The sequence below is a fragment of the Mesoplodon mirus genome, assembly GCF_964341445.2.
Source record: "Mesoplodon mirus genome assembly, chromosome: 15".
NCBI classification, from domain to species: Eukaryota; Metazoa; Chordata; class Mammalia; order Artiodactyla; family Ziphiidae; genus Mesoplodon; species Mesoplodon mirus.
Window position 1 is genome coordinate 35,680,476 of NC_138991.1, and position 21,219 is coordinate 35,701,694.

Below are 21,219 nucleotides of genomic sequence, written 5' to 3' on the forward strand. Positions count from 1 at the left end.
GATTCTGGAACAGAAAAAAAGACATTAGTGGGAAAACTGGTAGTATCCAAATAAAGTCTGGAGTCTGGTTAATATTAAGGTATCAATGTTAACTTCTCAGTTTTGACAAATGTATTGTGGTTGTATAAGATTCTTGTTAATGTTAGGGGAAAACTAGGTGAAGAATTTATAGGAACTCTGTGTACTATCTGGGCAATTTTTCTGTAAACTAAAGTTATTCCAAAAGAAAACGGTTATTTTAAAAATGTGCTTAAAATGGGGGTCATATTCTACACTGTTCTGCAGCCTGCTTTTTCTCATAAGAAGCAGAGGACATCTTTGCGGTACGTGGGCCTCTCACTTTTGTGGCCTCTCCCGTTGTGGAGCACAGGCTCTGGACGCGCAGGCTCAGCGGCCATGGCTCACGGGCCCAGCCGCTCCACGGCATGTGGGATCTTCCCGGACCGGGGCACAAACCCATATCCCCTGCATCGGCAGGCGGACTCTCAAGCACTGCGCCACCAGGGAAGCCCTAAAATATTTATTTATGTATTTGGCTGTGCCAGGTCTTAGTTGCAGCATGTGGGATCTCTAGTTGCGTCATGTGGGATCTAGTTCCCTGACCAGGGATCGAAACCGGGCCCCCTGCATTGGGAACACGCTACTGGACCACCAGGGAAGTCAAAATAAAATAATTTTAAATATTTCATTAAAAAAAGAATGCAGTTTTTGTCTAAGAGGGTCTGCGTGATTCTCAGAATGTGGCAGCTTCTGCCAGAAGTTTCCTCTGGGCCATTGGTTTCCCAATACAAGGCACATCCCTTGGGAGGCTTCTGCCTTGGCAACCCTTAGGCCTTAGGCTGCTTCTGAAAGAAAGTGCTGGACAAACATAATGGTCCCCAGTTCTGGTCATACCAAACTCTCCCTCAACACCTGTGCTTCCCCAAACATGCTCCCTGCCATTGTCTACAGGAAGATCAAAGAATGAAGTTTCAGTGACTCCAGGGGGAAATATTGGGCACTTCTCTTCTATGCTCTAATTTCACTTTTGCATGTTCTGTGGGAATTGCATTTTGTCATGGCGCAAATGTATCTCACAATGAGACTTTCTTTTCCCAACAATGGGTTGCAATGGATTCCCACTTCAGTCATCTTGCCTAGATAAACACACCAAAAGCAACCTAAATGTCCATCAGCAGAGGAATGGATAAAGAAGATGTGGTACATATATAATGGAATATTACTCAGCCATAAAAAGAACGAAATAATGCCATTTGCAGCAACATGGATGGACCTAGAGATTGACATACTGAGTGAAGTAAATCAGACTGAGAGAGACAAATATCATATGATATTACTTTTATATGTGGAATCTAAAAAAAGGGTATAAATGAACCTATTTACAAAACAGAAGTAGAGTCACAGATGTAGAAAACAAATTTATGGTTACCAGGGGGTAAGAGGGGGAAGGGATAAACTGGAGATTGGGATTGGGAGAGTGGGATGTATACATTACCATATATAAACTAATATATATATAGATAACTAATAAAGGCCTACTGTATAGCACAGGGAACTCTACTCAATACTGTGTAATGGCCTAAATGGGAAAAGAATCTAAAAAAAGAGTGGATACATGTATATGTATAACTGATTCACTTTTCTGTACACCTGAAACGAATACAACATTGTAAATCAACTATACTCCAAAAAAAAACTTTTAAAAAAGAAAAGAAAGAAGAAAGAAAAAAACCCCAAAACAAAACACACACACCAAGAAAGAATAGTGATGTGGGCACTGGTCAGATTTAGTGTGACAGATTTCCTGCGAATAGGGGGGACTGTTAGAAATGCATTAGGGGAATTCCCTGACAGTCCAGTGGTTAAGACTCTGCTTTCACTGCAGAGGGCCTGGGTTCAATCTCTGGTCAAGAAACTAAGATCCCACAAGCTGCACAGCACAACCAAAAAAAAAAAAAAAAGTGCATTAGGATATCTTTTCATAACTAACCTAAACGGAGTCCTCAAAACTTTTGGGTGTCACCATCCTCCTAGTGGGCTGAAGAGCAGAAAAGGTACTCCACTCGGGAAAGACATTCCAGAATGTGGGGACCCAGTGGGATTACACTCACACACTGCACACCAGATTTTCCTACTATCCAGCCAAGCCCGGCTGCTTCCAAAGAATCTTTGAGAAGGTAAAACAGTGAATCAACCCCTGGGCACCTGCAGTTTCTCACACCAGGGAAAACCACTTGTCAGAATCCATTTTCATACCCCAAGCTGATGATTTCAAGAAATACTAAAATTTTTTTGCTTTTATTTTGCAATGTTAGTCTGTTTTGCTTTTGTAAGTCAGCTAAGACTTTTAAAAAAATGTTTTATTTTGAAATACTAATTATAGATTCACAGGAAGTTGCAAAGAAATGTATAAGGAGGTCCCGTGTACCCTTAGCTCAGTTTCCCCTGATGATTACATCTAACATAACTGTAGTACAATATCAAAGCCATGAATGTGACATTTATATGATGTGTGTGTATAGTTCTGTCATTTTATCATATGTGTAGATGTCTGTTACCATCATGACCATCAAGATACAGAACTATTCTGTCATCACAAAGATCTCTCTCGAGCTATTCCTTCACACCCACTCCTCTCCCCTACACAGTCCCTAAACTCTAGGCATCACTAATCTGTTTTCCACCTCTATAATTTTGTCATTTCAAGGATATTATATAAATGGAATCATAGCGTGTGTGACCTTTTGAGATCAGCTTTTTTTTTCACGCAGCATAATGCCCTTGAAATTCACTGAAGTTCTTGCATATATCAGTAGTTTGTTCCTTTTTATTGCTGAGAAGTTTCCATGGAGTGACTGTACTATGGTTTGTTTAACCCTTTACCTAATGTAGGACGTTCTGATTGTCTCCAATTTCAGGCTATTACAAATAAAGCTGCTGTGAACATTCTTGTGTAGGTTTTTGTGCAGACATAGGTTTTCATTTCTCTGAAATAAATGCCCAGGAATATAATTGCTGGGTTGTATGGTAAGTGTATGTTTAGGTTTTTTTTGTGTGTTTGTTTGTTGTCTTTTTTTTGCTTTTTTGCCGCACCACACGGCTTGCAGCATCTTAGTTCCCAGGACAGGGATTGAACCCACGCCCTCAGCAGTGAAAGTGTGGAGTCCTAACCCCTGAACCTCCAGGGAATTCCCTGTTTAGTTTTGTTTTTTTGTCTGTTTGTTTGTTTTGGCTGCATTGGGTCTTCATTGCTCCACGTGGGCTTTCTCTAGTTGTGGCCAGTGGGGGCTACTCTTCGTTGTGGTCTGCGGGCTCTAGGCATGCGGGCTTCAGTAGTTGGGACACAAGGGCTCAGTAGTCGTGGCGCACGGGCTTAGTGGTTCCATGGCACGTGGGATCTTCCTGGACCAGGGCTCAAACCCGTGTCCCCTGCCTTGGCAGGCGGATTCTAAGCCATGGTGCCACCAGGGAAGTCCACCTGTTTAGTTTTTAAAGAAACTGTTAAACTATTTTCCAGAGTGGCTGGATCATTTTATATTCCCACCAGAAATGTATGAGGGATCCAGTTTCTCCACATCCTTGTTAGCATTTGGCACTGTCACTATTTTTATTTTAGCCATTCTGATAGTTGTGTGGCAACAGCTTATCCTGGGCTTAATTTTCATCTCCCTAATGGCTAGTGATGTTGAACATTTTTTCACTGGCTCATTGCCATCCGTATTTCCTCTCTGGTGAAATGTCTCTTCGTGGCTTGCCCATTGTCCAGTTGGAGTGTTTGGTTTTTTTAATGTTGAGTTTTGAGAGTTCTTTATATATTCTAGATAGGAATATATCAATATCTATTCATATAGGTGGTATATCCATACAGTGGAATATTACTGAGCTATAAAAAGGAATAAAGTACAGATACATGCTACAATATGGATGAACTCTGAAAACTATTCAAGTGAAAGGAGCAGGACACAAAAGGCCACATATTGTAGGATTCCACTTATAGGAAATGTCCAGAATGGGCAAATCCATAGGGACAGAAAGTAGATTAGTGGTTGCCAAGGGCTGGAGGGAGGGGGAAAAGGAATTGACTGCTAATGGGTACAGGTTTTGTTGGGGATGGTGAATATGTTCTGGAATTAGGTAATGATGATGGATGTATAACTCTGTGAATGTACTCAAAACCAACAAATTGTATACCCAGAGCTTGTTCAAAGTCTCCTAGAGGGGTAGAATGGATGGAGAAAAAGACTAGGACTGAGCCTAGGGCTCCGGTCCACTTGCCAGTCATGCTTTGCAATGGGCAAGTCACTGGATCTGGCCACTGAGACTTGAGGGGATTTCTCTTCTGGGTTTTCTGGGAAAGTCTTCTTAGCCTTTAAAATAGGACACAAGGTGGGGGTGTTTCCTCTTTTCTGGCTCTGAACATTGTCATATGCATGAGCTACTCAGAATTGAGGCCACCATGTTGAGTCATGAGGGAAACCAGCCAAAAGAAGGAGCCAACTTGCTGAAGATAGCAGAGTAGACCTGGGTCCCTGATGATGTCACTCCACTGAATTAACCAATCCTGAAATGGCCTTACCTCTGGACTTTTTTTTTTTTAATATTTATTTATCTGGCTGCACTGGGTCTCAGTTGTGGCACGCAGGATCTTCACTGCAGTGTGCAGGATATTTCAGTTGTGGCATGCGAACTCTTAGTTGCCACATGTGGGATATAATTCCCTGACCAGGGATCGAACCCGGGCCCACTGCATTGGGAAAGTGGAGTCCTAGCCACTGGACCACGAGGGAAGTCCCTGGACTTCTTATTAAGTGAGATTAAAAACTCCTCTTTATGAGTGATTTTGATTTGTGTTTTCCATTACTTGCAGCCAAAAACACTGTAACTGATAGAGTATCAAACACTTTTGAGGGAACTCTACTCAATGTTTTGTAATAACCTATATGGGAAAAGAATCTGAAAAAAATATATATATATATTCATATATATATCTGAATCACTTTTCTGTACACCTGAAACTAACACAACATTGTAAATCAACTATATTTCAATTTTAAAAAACCCCAACATTTCCTTCTTTTTTAAAAAAAAATTTATTTATTTTTTATTTTTGGCTGCGTTGGGTCTTCAGTGCTGTGCGCGGGTTTTCTCTAGTTGCAGCGAGCGGGGGCTACTCTTTGTTGTGGTGCGCGGGCTTCTCATTGCGGTGGCTTCTCTTGCTGCAGAGCACGGGCTCTAGGCACGCGGGCTTCAGTAGTTGTGATGTGTGCACCCAGTGACTGTGGCATGTGGGCTCAGGAGTTGTGGCTCGTGGGCTCTAGAGCGCAGGCTCAACAGTTGTGGTGCACGGGCTTAGTTGCTCCATGGCATGTGGGATCTTCCCAGACCAGGGCTCAAACCCATGTCCCCTGCATTGGCAGGCGGATTCTTTTTTTTTTTTTTTTTTTTTTTTTTCTTTTTGCGGTATGCGGGCCTCTCACTGTTGTGGCCTCTCCCGTTGCGGAGCACAGGCTCCGGATGCGCAGGCCCAGCGGCCATGGCTCACGGGCCCAGCTGCTCCGCGGCATATGGGATCCTCCCAGACCGGGGCACGAACCCGTATCCCCTGCATCGGCAGGCGGACTCTCAACCACTGCGCCACCAGGGAGGCCCGGCAGGCGGATTCTTAACCACTGTGCCACCAGGGAAGTCCAACCCAACATTTCTGAGATATCAAGTAACACAAGGCCTATGGCAGAAACTGTAATTGTTCCCTGGTACCTTCTGTCCCTTCTTACATAGTAATAGAATTCTTAGCTGGGCTATGGCCATGAGAAGATGTTCCAGCCATAACAGAGCAGAAGGGATGTGGTTGTGCCCCTTAAGGGAAGGAACATGCCTTCCGTGTGTCTTTTCTTTCTCTTTTCATTGGTTGTTATGGACTGAATGTGTCCCTCCAAAATTCATGTTAGAGCCCTAACCCCCAATGTGAGAATATATGAAAATAGCGCCTTTAGGAGTTAAGATTAAATGAGGTCATAAGAGTGGGGCCCTGATCTGATAGGATTAGTGTCCTTATAAGAAGAGATACCAGAGAGCTCTCTGAGATCCATGTGAGGACACAGTGAGAAGGCAGCTGTCTGCAAGCCAGAAAGAGGGCTCTCACTAGGAACCAAACCTTGCCAGAATCTTGATCTTGGACTTTCCAGCCTCCAGAACTGTGAGAAAATAAATTTCTATTGCTTGAGCCACACAGTCTGTGATATTTTGTTACGGCAGCCAAGCTGACTGATACATTGGCTGAAATAAAATCATGATGGCAGAGGATGGAGAAGCCATCTTGGACCATGAGAAGGAAGCCCTGTTGAGGGTGGCAGAGGAAGAAGAAAGAAGGAACCTGGATCCTTCACAATCGTGAGCTCTAGATCTCCTGCCAGCACTTATAGGTGAGAGATAAAAATAAATTTGGATATTGTTTAAGCCTCTGTTATTTTCTGGTAGGTTATACTCCTGTTCAGCATATGTTCACTCTCTCCCCCTCGCCATTTTTGGGAGAGGCATACTTCCCCTGCCTCATTGATAGATAACAGGCTTGGCCATATGACTTGTTGTAGACAATGGAACATGCATGAGCAGATGGGATGTGTGTCATGACCCAGCACAAGCTTTAAATGTGCTTGCTTGGTCTTTGGGGTTTCTGCCGTCATCTCCAGGAGGAGCATGCCCCAGGTAACCACTGCTCCTTTAGTTTGGGTCCTGGAATGAGGCACACACAGTGCCGACCTGAACCCAACCCACAGCCTGAAATAGAGCCTTCAGAGCCAACATGCAGAACCATGGGAGAAAAGTAAATGTTTGTTGTAAGCCATTGCAATTGGGGGGGTTGTTTGTTATGCACTCTATCCCAGCAAAAACTGATGAATACAGTTTCAGAGCTCATATTATAACTAAAACAAGGAATGAAAAAATTGTCCCTTGAATCTCATGATGTGCAGGTCACCATTGACCTGAGGAAGGGTTGTCTCAGTGACATGCTAAGGACCAAAAGCAGATTGGATCCATTTGAGTAGTGAGTGAGAGGAAAGGAAATAAAAGTGGGTGAGCAGACAGCTCTTTGGGGAAGTTTGGCTGTGATAGGGAGGAGAGGGGTAGGGCAGCAGCCGGAGTGGGGCGTGGAGGCCAGTGGCAGCCATGCAGATGGTCTGCTCAGATCTCCCTTCGAGAAAGGAGCTGATGAGTTGTGAGGAATGTAGTCAGCTGACAGCCTCCATTTGTAGCAGCTTCGGGATCTACTGCAGCCTTTGAGCCAAGGGCACACTATTCCAGGGCATCCCCAGCCAGTGACAAAGCATGGTAGGGAGGGACTTCCCTGATGGCCCAGCGGTAAAGACTCCCCACTTCCACTGCAGCGGGTGTGGGTTCGATCCCTGGTTAGGAAACTAAGATCCCACATGCCGTGCAGCGCGGCCAAAAAAAAAAAAAAAAAAAAAAAGCATGGTGGGGATACTAGGGCTGGGCCATTTCTACCCTGAAGACCCAACCGACATAGGTTGAAAGGGTTTTCTGTTGTTTGCTTTAAATGACAGAAACCAGTTTGCTTAGAAGCCCCATGGGAAGAATCCAGTTGGGAAAGAGCAGCTGAACACGGGAGAGAGAAGACCCACACGTGGAGAGAGGGAGGTCCCCGAGAAGGCAGAAGGAGATGGGGTCTGGACTGCGGGGGAGCAGTTCCTCAGGCCCGGGGAGGAGAGGAGGGCTGAGTGCGGACATGTGAGGGGGTGTAGGTTTGGGAGTGAGGTGATGGTAGACCTCCCATCAGAGAATTTCCTTTTTCTGAGAAGTAGGAAGCAAAATCAGGCTCCAGAGTCAGGGAACTAAGTCCTTCGAGGTTGTACAGGCTGTGTCTCCATTTTCCTCTCTTGGCCTCAGTTTTCCCATCTGCACGATAAGCAGCTTGGGTTAGACCCCTGATCCCCAAACTTGTTTGAGCCTCAGTAGATTTTCAAAAACACACTTTTGGGGGGAATCCCATCCCTCAACTGCTGGATCGGAATCTCTGGGGCAAAAGTGGTAGGGGCAGGAATCTGTTTATATTTTTAAGTGTGCCAAGGGGTGGAGGCCTATCCAGGCCTTTCTGAAACCTGAACCCTGGGGTGGGGGAAGGGGGAGGAGGGGCTGCCTGGCCCTGAGAGTCCACGCCTGCCCCCCAACCCCAGAGCTCCTCCTCTGCCCTGTGCCCCTTCTGGGGGCTGCTCCAGACACTGCAAGCCACCTTCACTCTCCCTTTGCCTCCCTCTGACCCTAAGGTCGGGTGGGGACAGGCTGGGACCACCAGCCAGCTCCATGGACAAGGGACTTTGCCTCTGCTCACCTCACAGCTTTGGAAAGAAAAGAAGAAAGGTCTGTGTTGATTTGCATCTGGGGGATCCTTCCCAGTCCTAAACTTCTGGAGGCAGAAAAAGTGATTTGACCTCGGACTGACTATAGAAGAAGGGACAGAAAGAGCCTAGAACCTTCCCCCAGGTATGAATTCTTCCCTTTTGCTGGTGTGTGTGAGTGTGAGTGTGTGTGACTAGTTTTCCACTGGACAGATGTGGAGATGTCCTTAATGATCTCCGGGGCCCCTTCTGACTGCTTCAGTGCTGTGATTCTGCAGCCCTAACCTTCATCCAGTCTCCTTAGTACCCACCCTGTGCCAGGTGCTACCGTTGGGTAAGCCCTGGTCCCTGCTCTCGAGGGTCCCCAGTCTAAACGGGGAGACAGTAATCATAATAACAGCTACCACACTTACGGTGGGCCAGGATTTGGGCTCAACTTTTTACAAACTTTAGCTCATGTATCCTAACAAGAACTGTAAGAGGTAAGTGTATTACTAGCCCCATTTTAAAGATGAGGACAGCGAGGCGTGGCAAGATGAGCTCACACAGTTAGTAAGTAGATGGTGGAGTGGATGCTTGTAACCACTGTGTATGCTGCCTGCCCTGAACAGTGAAGAAACAGTTCAGGGCGACAGGTGCACTGCTACAGGGTAGGGAGGGAGCCACAATCCACGAGGGCAGGGAACGGTTAAGCCTCATTTTGACCAAGGTTCCCAGGGTGTAAGGCAGGAACAGTTTTGGGGACCAAGCTAGGAGCTAGAGATAAGGCAGGCTCCACAAGGCCCACTGAGAGCTCTAGGGTCAGCCAGGACTTGAGATCAGTGGCGGTCAGGATCAGGGGTCCTCCTCCCTCACTCCTGGGCCAGGGTGGCAGGGGATAGAGCGGGGGGACTTCAGGATTCCCAGCCAGGTTCCCTGGGAGCTGTGTGTCCCCATACTCACAGAGCAGGGGCTTCCCTGACCTGGGGGGCCAGTGTTCCAACAGCCTGAGAGGTGGCTGGCCCCAAGGCCTGGGAGGCAGGGGAAGGCCCAGGTCACAGTGGATTCCCCTCAGCAAAGATTGGACCATGCTTCCCCCCTCCTCACAGCTCTCGACTCCCATCTCCCAGCTGTCCCCAAGAGGACAAAAGCTGATTATTCCACTGGGGGCTGTACTGGGCCCCATGAATGGAGTATTGAAAACCCTGTGTCCACATCCAGATAGGTTTTCATCCTCTTCCCAAGCAGACTGTTTGTATGCCAGGATGGAAGCAAAGCCAGGGAAAGATTGGGGGGGGTGTTCCGACTGAGAGGGGTACCCATGTCCTCCCGGGAACCTGGGTCTCAGTATATCCCAAACAGAACCATCTTCTAAACCAGCCGCCAACCATCCAATCGTAGTCCACACACTGGGATGCTGGTTACATGGTGTGAACGTTTACTGAGCTCTGCACTTATGATTTATGCACTTTTTGGTTTGTAAACCTCAATCCAAAATTAAAAAAAAAATCCCAAATGGCATTTACTCTCCCAGCCCTATACCATTTTTGCATATTTGTGACTCGTGGGAACCATATTTCCTTGATTTTTAAAAAATTTTTATTTATTTTAGCTGTGCGGTGTCTTAGTTGCAGCACGTGGGATCTTCGTTGTGGCATGCATGCGGGATCTAGTTCCTTGACCAGGGATCGAACCCGGGTCCCCTGCATTGGGAGCGCAGGGTCTTACCCAACGGACCACCAGGAAAGTCCCTGATGTTTTTTCTTTAAATTAACTTTTTTTTTTTCTGATTTCAATTAACTTTAGGGAATTCCCTCGCGGTCCAGTGGTTAGGACTCAGCGCTTTCACTGCCACGGGCCTGGGTTCAATCCGTGGTCGGGGAACTAAGATCCCGCAAGCTACGGTGCAGCCAAAAAAATAAAATTAAATAAATTAAATTAACTTTAAAGGGAAACTTTATGTTGTTCCAGATAAATGAAAAGCCAGAATCCTTTGCCATAAATAGAAGGCAGTGTAAAAGAAAAAATAAATGAAAATGAAACAGTAAATGTTATCTATCTCCCCCCAAAATGATGTGGGTTGCCCCCAGTGGCACAAACACCCTGCTTTGGGATGTGCTGCCCTGGAGGAAAAGCTCTGAGCCTTTGGCACAGCCAGGCAGACCTGTCTCAGTTTGGGATCAGACAACCCTCCCACCCCTTGCTTTCATACACCCTCTGCTCCAGCCAGACCTAACCCCTCATGAGGAGTTTCCATCTGTGTTTCTGTCCTCATCCTCCAGCTGCTGCCTCCACTCAGAATACGAAACCCAAGTGGAAATGCCACGCCCCCACCCCTCACTGAAGCTCTACCTGGGCCCTTCCAGCTGGAAGAAGTGAAGGGGAACCTTTAATTCCAGAAGTTCAAGCTGTGAATTCTCCACCACCCCTTAATGGGACTCTTGGAAAGGCCATCCACTGGCTGGATGCATAAGGACACGGAGATGCAAGTTGGTCCCCAGCCTGATGAGAAGAGCAGGGGATGGAGGCCCGGAGACAGGAACGTTGCCCCTTCCCCCCTCAACCCTGTCCTGTCCTTCCTCCTCCTCTTGCCACTGGGTGAGTGCTCCCCTTCCCCCATTTCTCCTTTCTGGCTCTGAGTTTTCCCAGTTGTAAAATTACGGTGGGAGGTGGCCTGCAAAGGAGGTGGTTTCCAACATTCCCTCCAGCTCTGACATTTGCCCAGGTTTGATGAAAGCTAAGGTCTGAGTTGAGGGAGTGGAAGGCTCAGTGCTAAAGGTGAGGGCTCAATGTACACAGAGTGTGGGCAGTTAGGATATTGGAAACAGGCAAGGAGGGAAAGGGCATGGGCTCACCAATGGCTGTTGGAAAGCCAACTGGTGGAACAGATGCAATCAAACAGCCCAGGGACTATCCTAACTTAGGAAAGAAAAAACTGACTCTTAGTTGCTTCATCTGTAAAATGGGTACACTAGTACATGCCTCAGGATTCTTTCTCTGAACTAAGGTATGTGGATGTGTCTGAGAACTCTGTGCACAAATGAGGGGCTGTTATGGGTGTTCAATTTCCCATGCTAGGCCAGTTTCCCTCTCAGTCCACGTGCTCAGATTGTATGATAAAGAAGAGTGTGGCTGTCCGGGTTAGAATTCCAGCTCTACCTTTTATTTGCGGAATGGCCTTGAGCAAGTTACCTAACTTCACTAAACCTGAAGTTTCCCCTTCTGCAAAATCCAAGCTGCCTCATAAGTTGTCCTAATGAGTAAGTGAGTCAGGCCACATAAAGCAATGAGCACAGTGCCTGACATATACATATGTGAGAGCCGAAGCAGAAGGACTTATACAGGTAAATCTTTGGGGGAAATCAGAATGAATCCCAAAGGTAATTTACACACTTAAGGCAGAGCTACTGAGCACCTGGGGAGTAACAGGCTCTGGGCAGGGGCCTCTGGGGGAGACCAAGATGAGACAGACATGGCTACATCACTGGGCAGAAGGCCTGGAAAAGGGTATGTATATGGTGCCCAGGTATTGAGAGGAAAAGGAGAGCACTTCTAGCTGAGAGCTCCAGGAAGGCTTCCCATAGGAGGGGACTCGATCTGCAGGGCTGTAATGAGCAGGGCTAGCAGAGGAGTCTACAGGGTTAAAGACCTGGAGACAAGACTGATGGGAGATTAAGAAGTAAGGAGAAGCTGATCAGAAAATCCTAGAAGACTTTGTAGAGAAATCTTAGGTTCTGGGACTCCTGCAGGAATAGGGGAGTCTTTGAGGAATTCAGCAGTGGAGTGGGATAAACTGAGCTGATCTGTGTCTCAGGCGGATCTCTCTGGGGCGGCCCATGGACCAATGGGCGAGGGATGAAGCAAGGAAACCAACTGGGGCAGTCAGGGGCTTTGGAAAAGCAGGGGTAGTGAAGAGGAGGGGGATGATGGTGAGGACCATGGGGAGAGGAGGGGAGGCTGTGTTCCCAGGGCCAAGCAGCCAAGGGAGGGGGCTGAGGGGGCCAATGCTCTTCCTCACTCTGTTCCAGCCAGCGCCCTACAGCCCACCTCACTGCCCTTTCCAGGTAGGTGCCCCTGCCCCTCCCCCCTGCCCTCCCCCCTGCTCCCGAGGTACTCAGATGCTCAGACAGAAGACCCAGGGAATAATGACTAATCAGCCCTCCATTATACTAGAGGCCCCCAAAGGGATTGCTCTAGTCTCCCCATTTTACAGAAAGGGAGAAATAAGTCCCAGGAGGGCCTGATCCCAAGGCCCCCACAGCTTCAGGGCAAGGCGGAGGCACCCTCGAGGTTGGGCCCACTGATCTCCCCGTGCCAGCTTAACCCTCTCCACAGAGCTGAGGCTGGTGGGGGGCCCGAGCCGCTGCCGGGGACGCCTGGAGGTCCTGCATGGTGGCTCCTGGGGCAGCGTCTGCGACGACGACTGGGACGTGGTGGACGCCAATGTGGTGTGTCGTCAGCTGGGCTGCGGCCTGGCTCTGCCCGTGCCACGGCCCCTCACCTTCGGCCAGGGCCGCGGCCCCATCCTGCTGGACAACGTGGAGTGCCTTGGGCAGGAAGCTGCGCTGAGCGAGTGTGGCAGCCGAGGCTGGGGCGTCCACAACTGCTTTCACTACGAGGACGTGGCTGTCCTGTGTGACGGTGAGCAGGACAGTCTGTGATCCGGAAGGGCAGACAGGCTGGCAGGCAGCAGGGCTTCCCAGTAGTAAGAATGTTCCAAAGAAGAAGACCAAGCCAGCAGCTGCAGTGAGTGCATGGTGCTGGGGAAGCGCCCCAGCCTGGCTGTCAGAGCCTGGGCCCCAGCAGTGCTCTGGCTCATTGTGTGACCTCTGCTGAAAACCAGCATTACTGCTTCCATGGAGGGCCTTGATTATCCCAGCAGAGCCCCCTTCCCATTTTTAAAACCAGACAATTGGGGTCAACACTGGCTGTAAGCCCCGCTTGGTGTAGAGCTGCAACAAATCTCTGAGAGGCTTTGACCTTGAGAGCAGTAGTTCTGGTTTTCAAGAAAATCAGCTGGAGGGCTCATTAAAACACAGATGGTGGGGCTTCCCTGGTGGCGCAGTGGTTGAGAGTCTGCCTGCCGATGCAGGGGACACGGGATCGTGCCCCGGTTCGGGAAGATCCCACATGCTGCGGAGCGGCTAGGCCCATGAGCCTTGGCCGCTGAGCCTGTGCGTCGGGAGCCTGTGCTCCGCAACGGGAGAGGCCACAACAGTGAGAGGCCCGCTTACCGCAAAAAAACAAAAACAAAAACAAAAAAAAACCACAGATAGTGGCCCCATGCCAGAGTTTCTGATCCTGCAGGTCTGGGGTGGAGCCTGAGAATTTGCATTTCTAACAAGTTCTCAAGTGATGTGATACTGCTTTAAGAACTAAAAGAACTGAGAACTAAACGAAATCCTCTAAAGCTACTGCTTTCAGGACTTAGGTGGCCCTTTCTCCTCTCATACCCCAGATTTCCTAGTTTTGACCTTTTGTGTGGCCAGAGGCCCTGAGGGCAGGTACCTTAGGGGTCCATGCCCTGCCCCTCACATACCTGAGTTTGTGAGGATGGAGAACAGAAAACTCCATATTCTCCTCCCTTCCACCCTGCTTCTTTCCTAGAATTCTTGCCAACGCAGACCCCAACAAGGAAAGTGTTAACCAGTAGGGCACCCCCTACAACTCCCCAGAATGGAAAAGGTAAGTAAAGGCAATGTGGGGGACGACCTGGGTCTTAGGAGAGGGATCCAGGGAGGAATATCCCAAACCCTACCTAGGCAGTGGGAAGTGAGGGATTACTGATGGGTGAGTTTGGTCATTCCTTCATCCCGCCCTGCCCCTGCACCCCCTCAGGCCACTCACCATCTGGACAGGGAAAGAAGATTCATTCTAGTGGGATGATAAAAATAGTCAGCACAAGGTTGGAGAAAATAAGGGAGGTGGGGGCTGAAGCTTAATCTAATGGGAGAGTCTGATAATCACAGAAATGCTGATAATGATGTAGAACAACAAAATGAAAAGTTCCCTTAAAGAAAGACAGATAAAAAGGCAAGAAAATCTGTAGGAGAAAGAGGATCCCATTCATCAGAAATCAGGGAGGGTTTCCTGGAGGAAGAGTTGTGGATGCTATACCTGGAAAGATGAGAAGGCTTTCATTGCAGTAGTGTTATAAATGAGAAATCAGCACATCCTAGATGGTTAGCAGAGCATGGATGGACAAGGGCAGGGAGGGTTGCTTTTAGGCAGGAAATGACACAGTCATAGGGTTCTGTCCTCAGATCCCACAAAGCACCCCCAATCTAGACTCTGAGGAAGCAGTGCCTTGGGGGTAAGTGGGTGAGCAGCTCCTCCTAGGTTTTAGGTCCTGGGACACCATGCACTGTGGGTATGCGGAGGGCCTGGGGCAATAAGGAAGAATTTTGGGTTGGGATGGGCAGCAAAGCCATGTGGGAGATGCTCCTTGTCCCCCCACCCCCATTACCAGGTGAGGGCAGCGTGCGCCTGGTGGGGGGCGCGGGCCCGTGTCAGGGCCGAGTGGAGATCCTGCACGGTGGCCTGTGGGGCACCGTGTGTGACGATGAGTGGGGGCTGCCGGACGCCACCGTGGTCTGCCGCCAGCTAGGCTGCGGGGCTGCCCTGGCAGCCACCACCAACGCCTTCTTCGGCTACGGCACGGGGCACATCCTGCTGGACAACGTGCACTGTGAAGGAGGCGAGCCCCGTCTGGCAGCCTGCCTGAGCCTAGGCTGGGGGGTGCACAACTGCGGCCACCACGAGGACGCCGGCGCGCTCTGCGCAGGTACGGACTTCGGGGGCGGGGCCGGTGGGCGAGGCGGGGCCGAGTCCTGAAGCAGGAGGAGGTGGAGTGGGGCCTGGGAGGGGAGCGGGATGTTGACTGTCTTGGTGTTAACCTGAGCTCTTTCAAGAAGGCCCCCGAATTAGTTTTAATTTCTCAGTACTACTCTAGAAGTGCCTCCGAAAATCCTAGTAGACTCCACAGGTATGTAATACTGCAGTATTACCTCACCAATACTCCAGAATTGTCTAACAGTACTCCAAAAATGTAATCCACCACTTTCTAAGTACTCTTTATGGAATACTTCAGAGTAAAGTAATAGTCCTCTAGGATCGCTCCAGAGATACTCCAGAATTCTCTCATTGAAACCCAGGTATGTCCCCAGAATTCCCTAGCCATCTGTAATCCTGATTCTCTTATAATAGTAGTTCTTCTCACCCGGTCCCTCTCCCATACTGAGAGGTTTTCTGAACTAGGAATAATAGGGCTGTTAATGGCATTTCACAAATGGACTCCATTCTACCAGATATAAAGTGCTTGCCCATGCCTTACAGCAAACCAGGAGGCATAATCCCCAATTTACAGATGGGAAAGCTGAGGCCCAATGAGTCAGAGTGAGCCCTGGCAAAGCCTCAGCTAACCTTGCTGCATGATCTTCGGTACGCCCCTTGCCCTTTCTAGTCTTATTATTTTATCTGTAAGTGGGGATAGTGAGTTTTGTTCTGCAAGCCCCTCAGGACTGTGCATGGCCTTCCCTGTTGGGCAAGGCCTTCTTTATCTCCCCATCTTGGACACACATTGGGCTTCTGGGAACACTGGAGAGAAATGAAAGCACATCTGTGAAAGCCTGTATAAACCATGAAGTGTACACCTAGGCAGCACAAATAAATTACAAGAACTGGCAAAGTGGGGCAGACTTCCTTGGACCCCAGTTGGGACTGAGCCCCCAGCTCTGAAAGTAAAATCTGTTGTCTTCTCCAGGGAGACCCTGCCATCCTCTCCGAGAGCCCAAGGCTGACCAGGAACCAGAACCTTGGCCTCTGACCCTACTCCCTTCTCTGACTCCTACTCTAGTCCTGGGGCACCTGACTCTCACAGCACTGCCACAGTTGGGCACAAGAGCGGACTGGGCCTGGCACACAGAGCCAGAGGGTAAGGAGCCCAGCCCACCAGGCTGGAATGGTAGGGGCAATGGTAGGTGGACAGGGCTGGGAATTGGGAATACTGTTCTGGACCCAGGGGGCGGGGCCCGGGCTAGCAGGCCAGGGCTTTTGGCCAGACGGTGAAGAGGTGGGTGAGAGAACAGATGAGGAGATGGAGCAAGGGTGAAATCCAGAGCTCTGAAAAGTTCAGCAGGGTGGGAGGAGGCACTTCTTCAAAGCTCTTGAAATAAAACTTGGGTTGGGGCTGAGGTTGGAAATTGAGAGGCCTTGTGAGAAGTGAGATATAACTTGAATGAATGGTAGAAGTACATTTGCAATTAGGGCTGGACCTATCATTGGGTTGAAATTAGGATAATGCCTGGAAGTAGGATTTGGTTTATTCCCTTGAAGCTTCCTGAGGACCCCACCACAGCATACAACATGGTGACTCTAGGATTGAGGCTGAGTGGGGTGCAGGTGTGGTAAGAGTTGGGGCATCTCAGTAGACGCGCCCTGTGCCCTGCTGCAGGCCAGAAGCCCTCTTTGTCCCCTTCAAATGCTCGATACCCTGTCTCTGCAGCTACAGGAGTTGGTGCCCTGCCTTCCAGGGAGCCGGCACTGTTCACCACAGCGGCCTGGGCTGCGGGGAAGAAAAGTAAGTGGCAGGCCGGGGTTCCGTTGTGGGTGGGAGAGGGTGGGGCCGGGGCTCTGCCCGGGAGCCGGTGGCCCCAGCCCAGTCCCTCTGGCCGCGGGCCTGTGCGCCCCGCAGGCGGGCGGCTGCGGCTGGTGGGCGGCCCAAGCCCGTGCCGCGGCCGCGTGGAGGTGCTATACGCCGGGGGCTGGGGCACCGTGTGCGACGATGACTGGGACTTCGCGGACGCGCGCGTGGCCTGCCGCGAGGCGGGCTGCGGGCCGGCGTTGGGTGCCACGGGCCTCGGTCACTTCGGCTACGGACGCGGCCCCGTGCTGCTGGACAACGTGGGTTGCGCCGGCACGGAGGCCCGCCTGAGCGACTGCTTCCACCTGGGCTGGGGCCAGCACAACTGCGGCCACCACGAGGATGCGGGCGCGCTCTGCTCAGGTGAGGCCGCTGCAGGACCACGTATGCACGGCAGCACGGACGGGGAAGAGCGCCATCTGAGGAATTGTGGCGGGGCGGGCGGTGCCGCGCGCAGGCACTTACTGCGACACGGGCGGGGCCTGCTGTAAGATGGGCGGGGCCGGCGCAGGCGCGTACTGCGGCGCGGGCGGGATGAGGCAGGCTCTGGGGAGTGGGCGGGGCCTCGCGCAGGCACGCTCTGCGGCGCGGGAGGGGCGGGGGCTGTTGGGAAATGGGCGGGGCCGAGCGTCAGAGCTCGCCGAGGCACTGCGGCGTGAGCGCCCCGGGAGAGGACTCACGCTCCGCAGACAGAGGCGGAGCCCACCATCGGCGTGCTCTGCGGCTGCGCGGCATGAGCGGGGCCGGGAAGGGAGCGCCCTCTGCGGCAGTGAGGGGCGGGGCCCGAGCTGAGAGGCCGAAGTCCAGTGGTAAAGTGTGGAGAGACGTGGCTGGGGAGGTTTTGTTTTGCTGCATCAAGGATCCGAAAAACTCTAGTTAGCAGGGAGAGTTGATCAGCTTTCGGGGAGCAAGCGTTTGACCCTTGGTGGAAGTCAATGGAAAAGGGGTGTTTGCAGAGTCTGACACATTTAAAAATGCGTCTCTTTATTGATTGCTTTGGGAATTGGTATTTTCGCCCTTGTTTGGTGTCCTGGTAGCCTTGGCCACAAAGGGTTCTGCTTTGGGCCCCAGGATGAAAGAAGCACAACCCACGTTTCTGTACCAAGGAGCGGGGACCTATGAAGTCCTTTCTGACCCTAAATCAGTCCTCCCTTGGAGGGTAAGAGGTGACCTGGCCTCAAGGGACTTATTCCCCAATGTGACAGCCGCCTGTTTCTTTGTCCTTGCTGAGCCAGGCCCAGAGGAGCTAGTCCAGCAGGATGGTGCTGAGACCACCCAGGTGCCCACTCCTCGGCCCAGGGACGGTAGGTGTCCACCATCCCTAAGAGTGAAGTGGAGGCATCAGGATACGAAGGACCAGATTTGGAAGGAGGTCACAGCCCGGGGTTACACAGCAGATTTGCACCAGGTCCTGGAGCCTTTGTCCTTCTGCGAGAGTCTCAGGCCTCATTAATAGAGGCATGATGTCCAGAAAGAGGGAGGTGGGTTTTAAGCTAGAGTCATCTAGAGATTTCTAGAGTTGGGACCAAAATAAAGGGATGGGCTCCTGTCCTCAGGAGAGCAATGAAAGAATTCCGGCTTTAGTCTGGGGAGTCCAGGGAGGAGGGGAGATGATGATGATAGAGAGCAGCCCTGGGTCTGAGGTATTGGGATTGTGAACAGAGAACTAAGGAGAGAGCAGACATGAAGCTCCCAGCATGCAAAGAGCGCCCCACAAAGGCTTGTACACGTTCTTCTGATCTTGAGTTGCAGTCTGGACTGATGCCCATCTTATTTTAATCTCATTTGTCTGCCTTCGTCCAGTGGTTCCCAGGGCAGTGCTGTGTCCCAAACCACCACCCTTTGCCTCCTCTAACTACCCCTTACCTGGCCTAGCTTGGGAGTGGCCTGGCCTGGGCCAGCCCCTTCCAGCCCCAGACCTTGTCTCCCCACAGGGCACTTACGTCTGGCCAACGGAGCCCACCGATGCGAGGGCCGTGTAGAGCTCTTCCTAGGGCAGCAGTGGGGCACCGTTTGCGATGATGCTTGGGACATGCGGGCAGCCGGCGTCCTGTGTCACCAGCTGGGCTGTGGCCAGGCCCTGGCAGCCCCTGGTGAGGCCCACTTTGGCCCAGGCCGAGGCCCTATCCTCCTGGACAATGTCAAGTGCCGTGGGGATGAGAGTGCCCTGCTGCTCTGCTCTCACATCCGCTGGGATGCCCACAACTGTGACCACAGTGAGGATGCCAGTGTCCTGTGCCAGCCATCGTGACCCAGCCCACTCTGCAGACCACCTCTTCTGGGAGCCTACTGTGGCCTCTTCCTTCAGGAAGTCCTCCTGTGACAACTGCAGTTCACTCTGCCCTTCCCTCCCCTTGCCTGGGAGAGAGCCTGCTCAGGTGGTGTAGTCCTGCCTGAGGGAGCCTGGCTCTATCCCATCAACTTAGTGTGTGACCCCACCTGTCATCACCTACTGTGGGCCCAGTTCAATGAAAACTCCTACTTTCTGCTCAGCTAAAACAGAAAATGGTGGGAAGGGAAGAACTCCTAACTTTCCTCTTTGATGGGACTCCTGTTACAATACCCTTAACCCAGCCTTCCTTAACCCTGGTCCAGGAGGTTCAGGTGCTCTCTGTAAATGGGGTATCTCCTTTCCCCCCACCCATCTTGGGATCCTCAAGAAGAGGGGAAGGCAGGAGAGGCCTATATCTCTTACCTTAGACTGGCCTGGGGCTGCAGAAGAACCTGGGTCGTTGCCCTGGCCTGCTCTGTGAGGGCCTGGACTCAGATGGTGCTTGGCTGGACAAGGGGACTGGAGGGGCCAAAGCGGGGACAGGGGCCCCTCCCTGCAGCTGGAACCAGCAACTCGACTTATGCTGCTCCCACCACAGAGCCTCCACTTTGCAGAAGCAAAGAACCCTGGGGGCCTGTAGCCACCCGTTCATAGGTGCCAAGTCAATAAAGCATTGTCCCCCCTGTCTTTTAACCGAGGTCAATGTCTGGGCATAAGTGCGTTGTTTGTGGCAGCAGGGAAGACTCTGGTTAGGACTCTCTGGAGGAAACCTGCCTGGGGGTGGAGGGCAGTTCAAGAGCATCATCAGAGAGCTTTCAGCAGGCCCATCACATCCTGGAAATGCTGACTCACGGTGTCAGGCCAGGAAGGCCCCTGAAGGGTCCCCTAGCCCATCCCCATTTTCCTTTTACATACAAAGAATCCTAAAGGAAGGGGTCTGCTCAAATGCACATAGCAAGAGTCACTAGAAGAGAAAAAATTAAGAGGAGGCAGAAAGGATGAGGGAGGAGAGTAAAGCAGCATTGGGGCTTCCCCAGGGGCTGCTCTTGACGTACCTCACCTGGCGCCCCAGGCCAGGGGCAAGTGAGGGATCCTGCCAGAGCCTCTCTCAGCCCCCCGGTGGCTGACTTGCCAGTAGCAACTGTCTGACGTCAAACCCCCGCCCTCCACATCAGCCTGCAGGCTCTGTATGAGTTTCCTATCCCTGCCGTAACAAATTATGATAAATTTAGTGGCTTAAAACAACAAACTTATTATCTTACAGCTCACGAGGTCACGACTCTGAAATGGATTTCCCTGGGCTCAATTCAAGGTGTTGGCAGGGCAATATTCTTTCTAGAGGATCCAGTGGGGAATCCTTTTCCTTACCTTTTCCAGCTTCTAGAGGCTGCCTGCATTCCATGCCTGCTCACAACCTCCTTCCAGCCAGCATTGCATCACTCTGACCCCAGTGTCCATCATCTCTTTTTCTGATTCTTCTGCCTCCCTCTTCCATCCTCGAAGGCCCTCTGTTATTATATTAGGCCCACCTGGATAATCCAGGATAATCTCCCCGTCTCAAGGTCCTTAGTTTAACCGTGTCTGCAAAATCTTTTTAGCTACGTAAAGGAGCATTTTCACCAGCTTCAGGGATTAGGACTTGGACCTCTTGTGGGGGGGGCGGGAATTATTCTGCCTCCCACAGGCTCCAAACCCAAGTCCTGGCTGCCAGCCAAAGAGTGAGGCAGACACTTAAGCTCCAAACTCCATCAGCTCTTGGCAGTATTGGTTTTGTCTCCATTTGTCAGGGAGCTCTCTGTGACCCACTGTGTCATCAGAGGGATGAGGGGTGGAGGAGTGAAAGGAATGAAAATGCTTAAGAATTCAGGGAGTGGGGGCAGAGGGACAGGGATGCTGTAGCTGCCCTCAGCCCCTAGACCTCAGTGCAGCACACTCAGATTCTGCTTAGCCTGTGGTCATTGCCACTCCAGCCA

At 50.8% G+C, this 21,219-nt stretch overlaps 1 protein-coding gene across 3 annotated transcripts; it reads left to right on the forward strand.

Moving 5' to 3' along the window:
- Positions 1–10,765: 10,765 nt before the first annotated feature.
- Positions 10,766–19,923, forward strand: SSC4D (scavenger receptor cysteine rich family member with 4 domains; the record flags this gene model as incomplete). Of its 3 annotated transcripts, XM_082600373.1 has the most annotated exons (11): positions 10,766–10,931; positions 12,362–12,397; positions 12,669–12,974; positions 13,941–14,018; positions 14,803–15,117; positions 16,189–16,266; positions 16,837–16,911; positions 17,026–17,337; positions 18,210–18,278; positions 18,909–19,221; positions 19,287–19,923. In XM_082600373.1, 11 exons carry the CDS (start codon positions 10,766–10,768, stop codon positions 19,369–19,371), a joined length of 1,833 nt encoding a protein of 610 aa, XP_082456499.1. In that variant the 3' UTR covers positions 19,372–19,923. The 3 variants fall into 3 exon arrangements, with proteins under 3 accessions (XP_082456499.1, XP_082456500.1, XP_082456501.1); XM_082600374.1 differs by having other exon boundaries at positions 16,189–16,296; positions 18,909–19,353; XM_082600375.1 differs by having other exon boundaries at positions 18,909–19,353.
- Between the last annotated feature and the right edge of the window lie 1,296 nt (positions 19,924–21,219).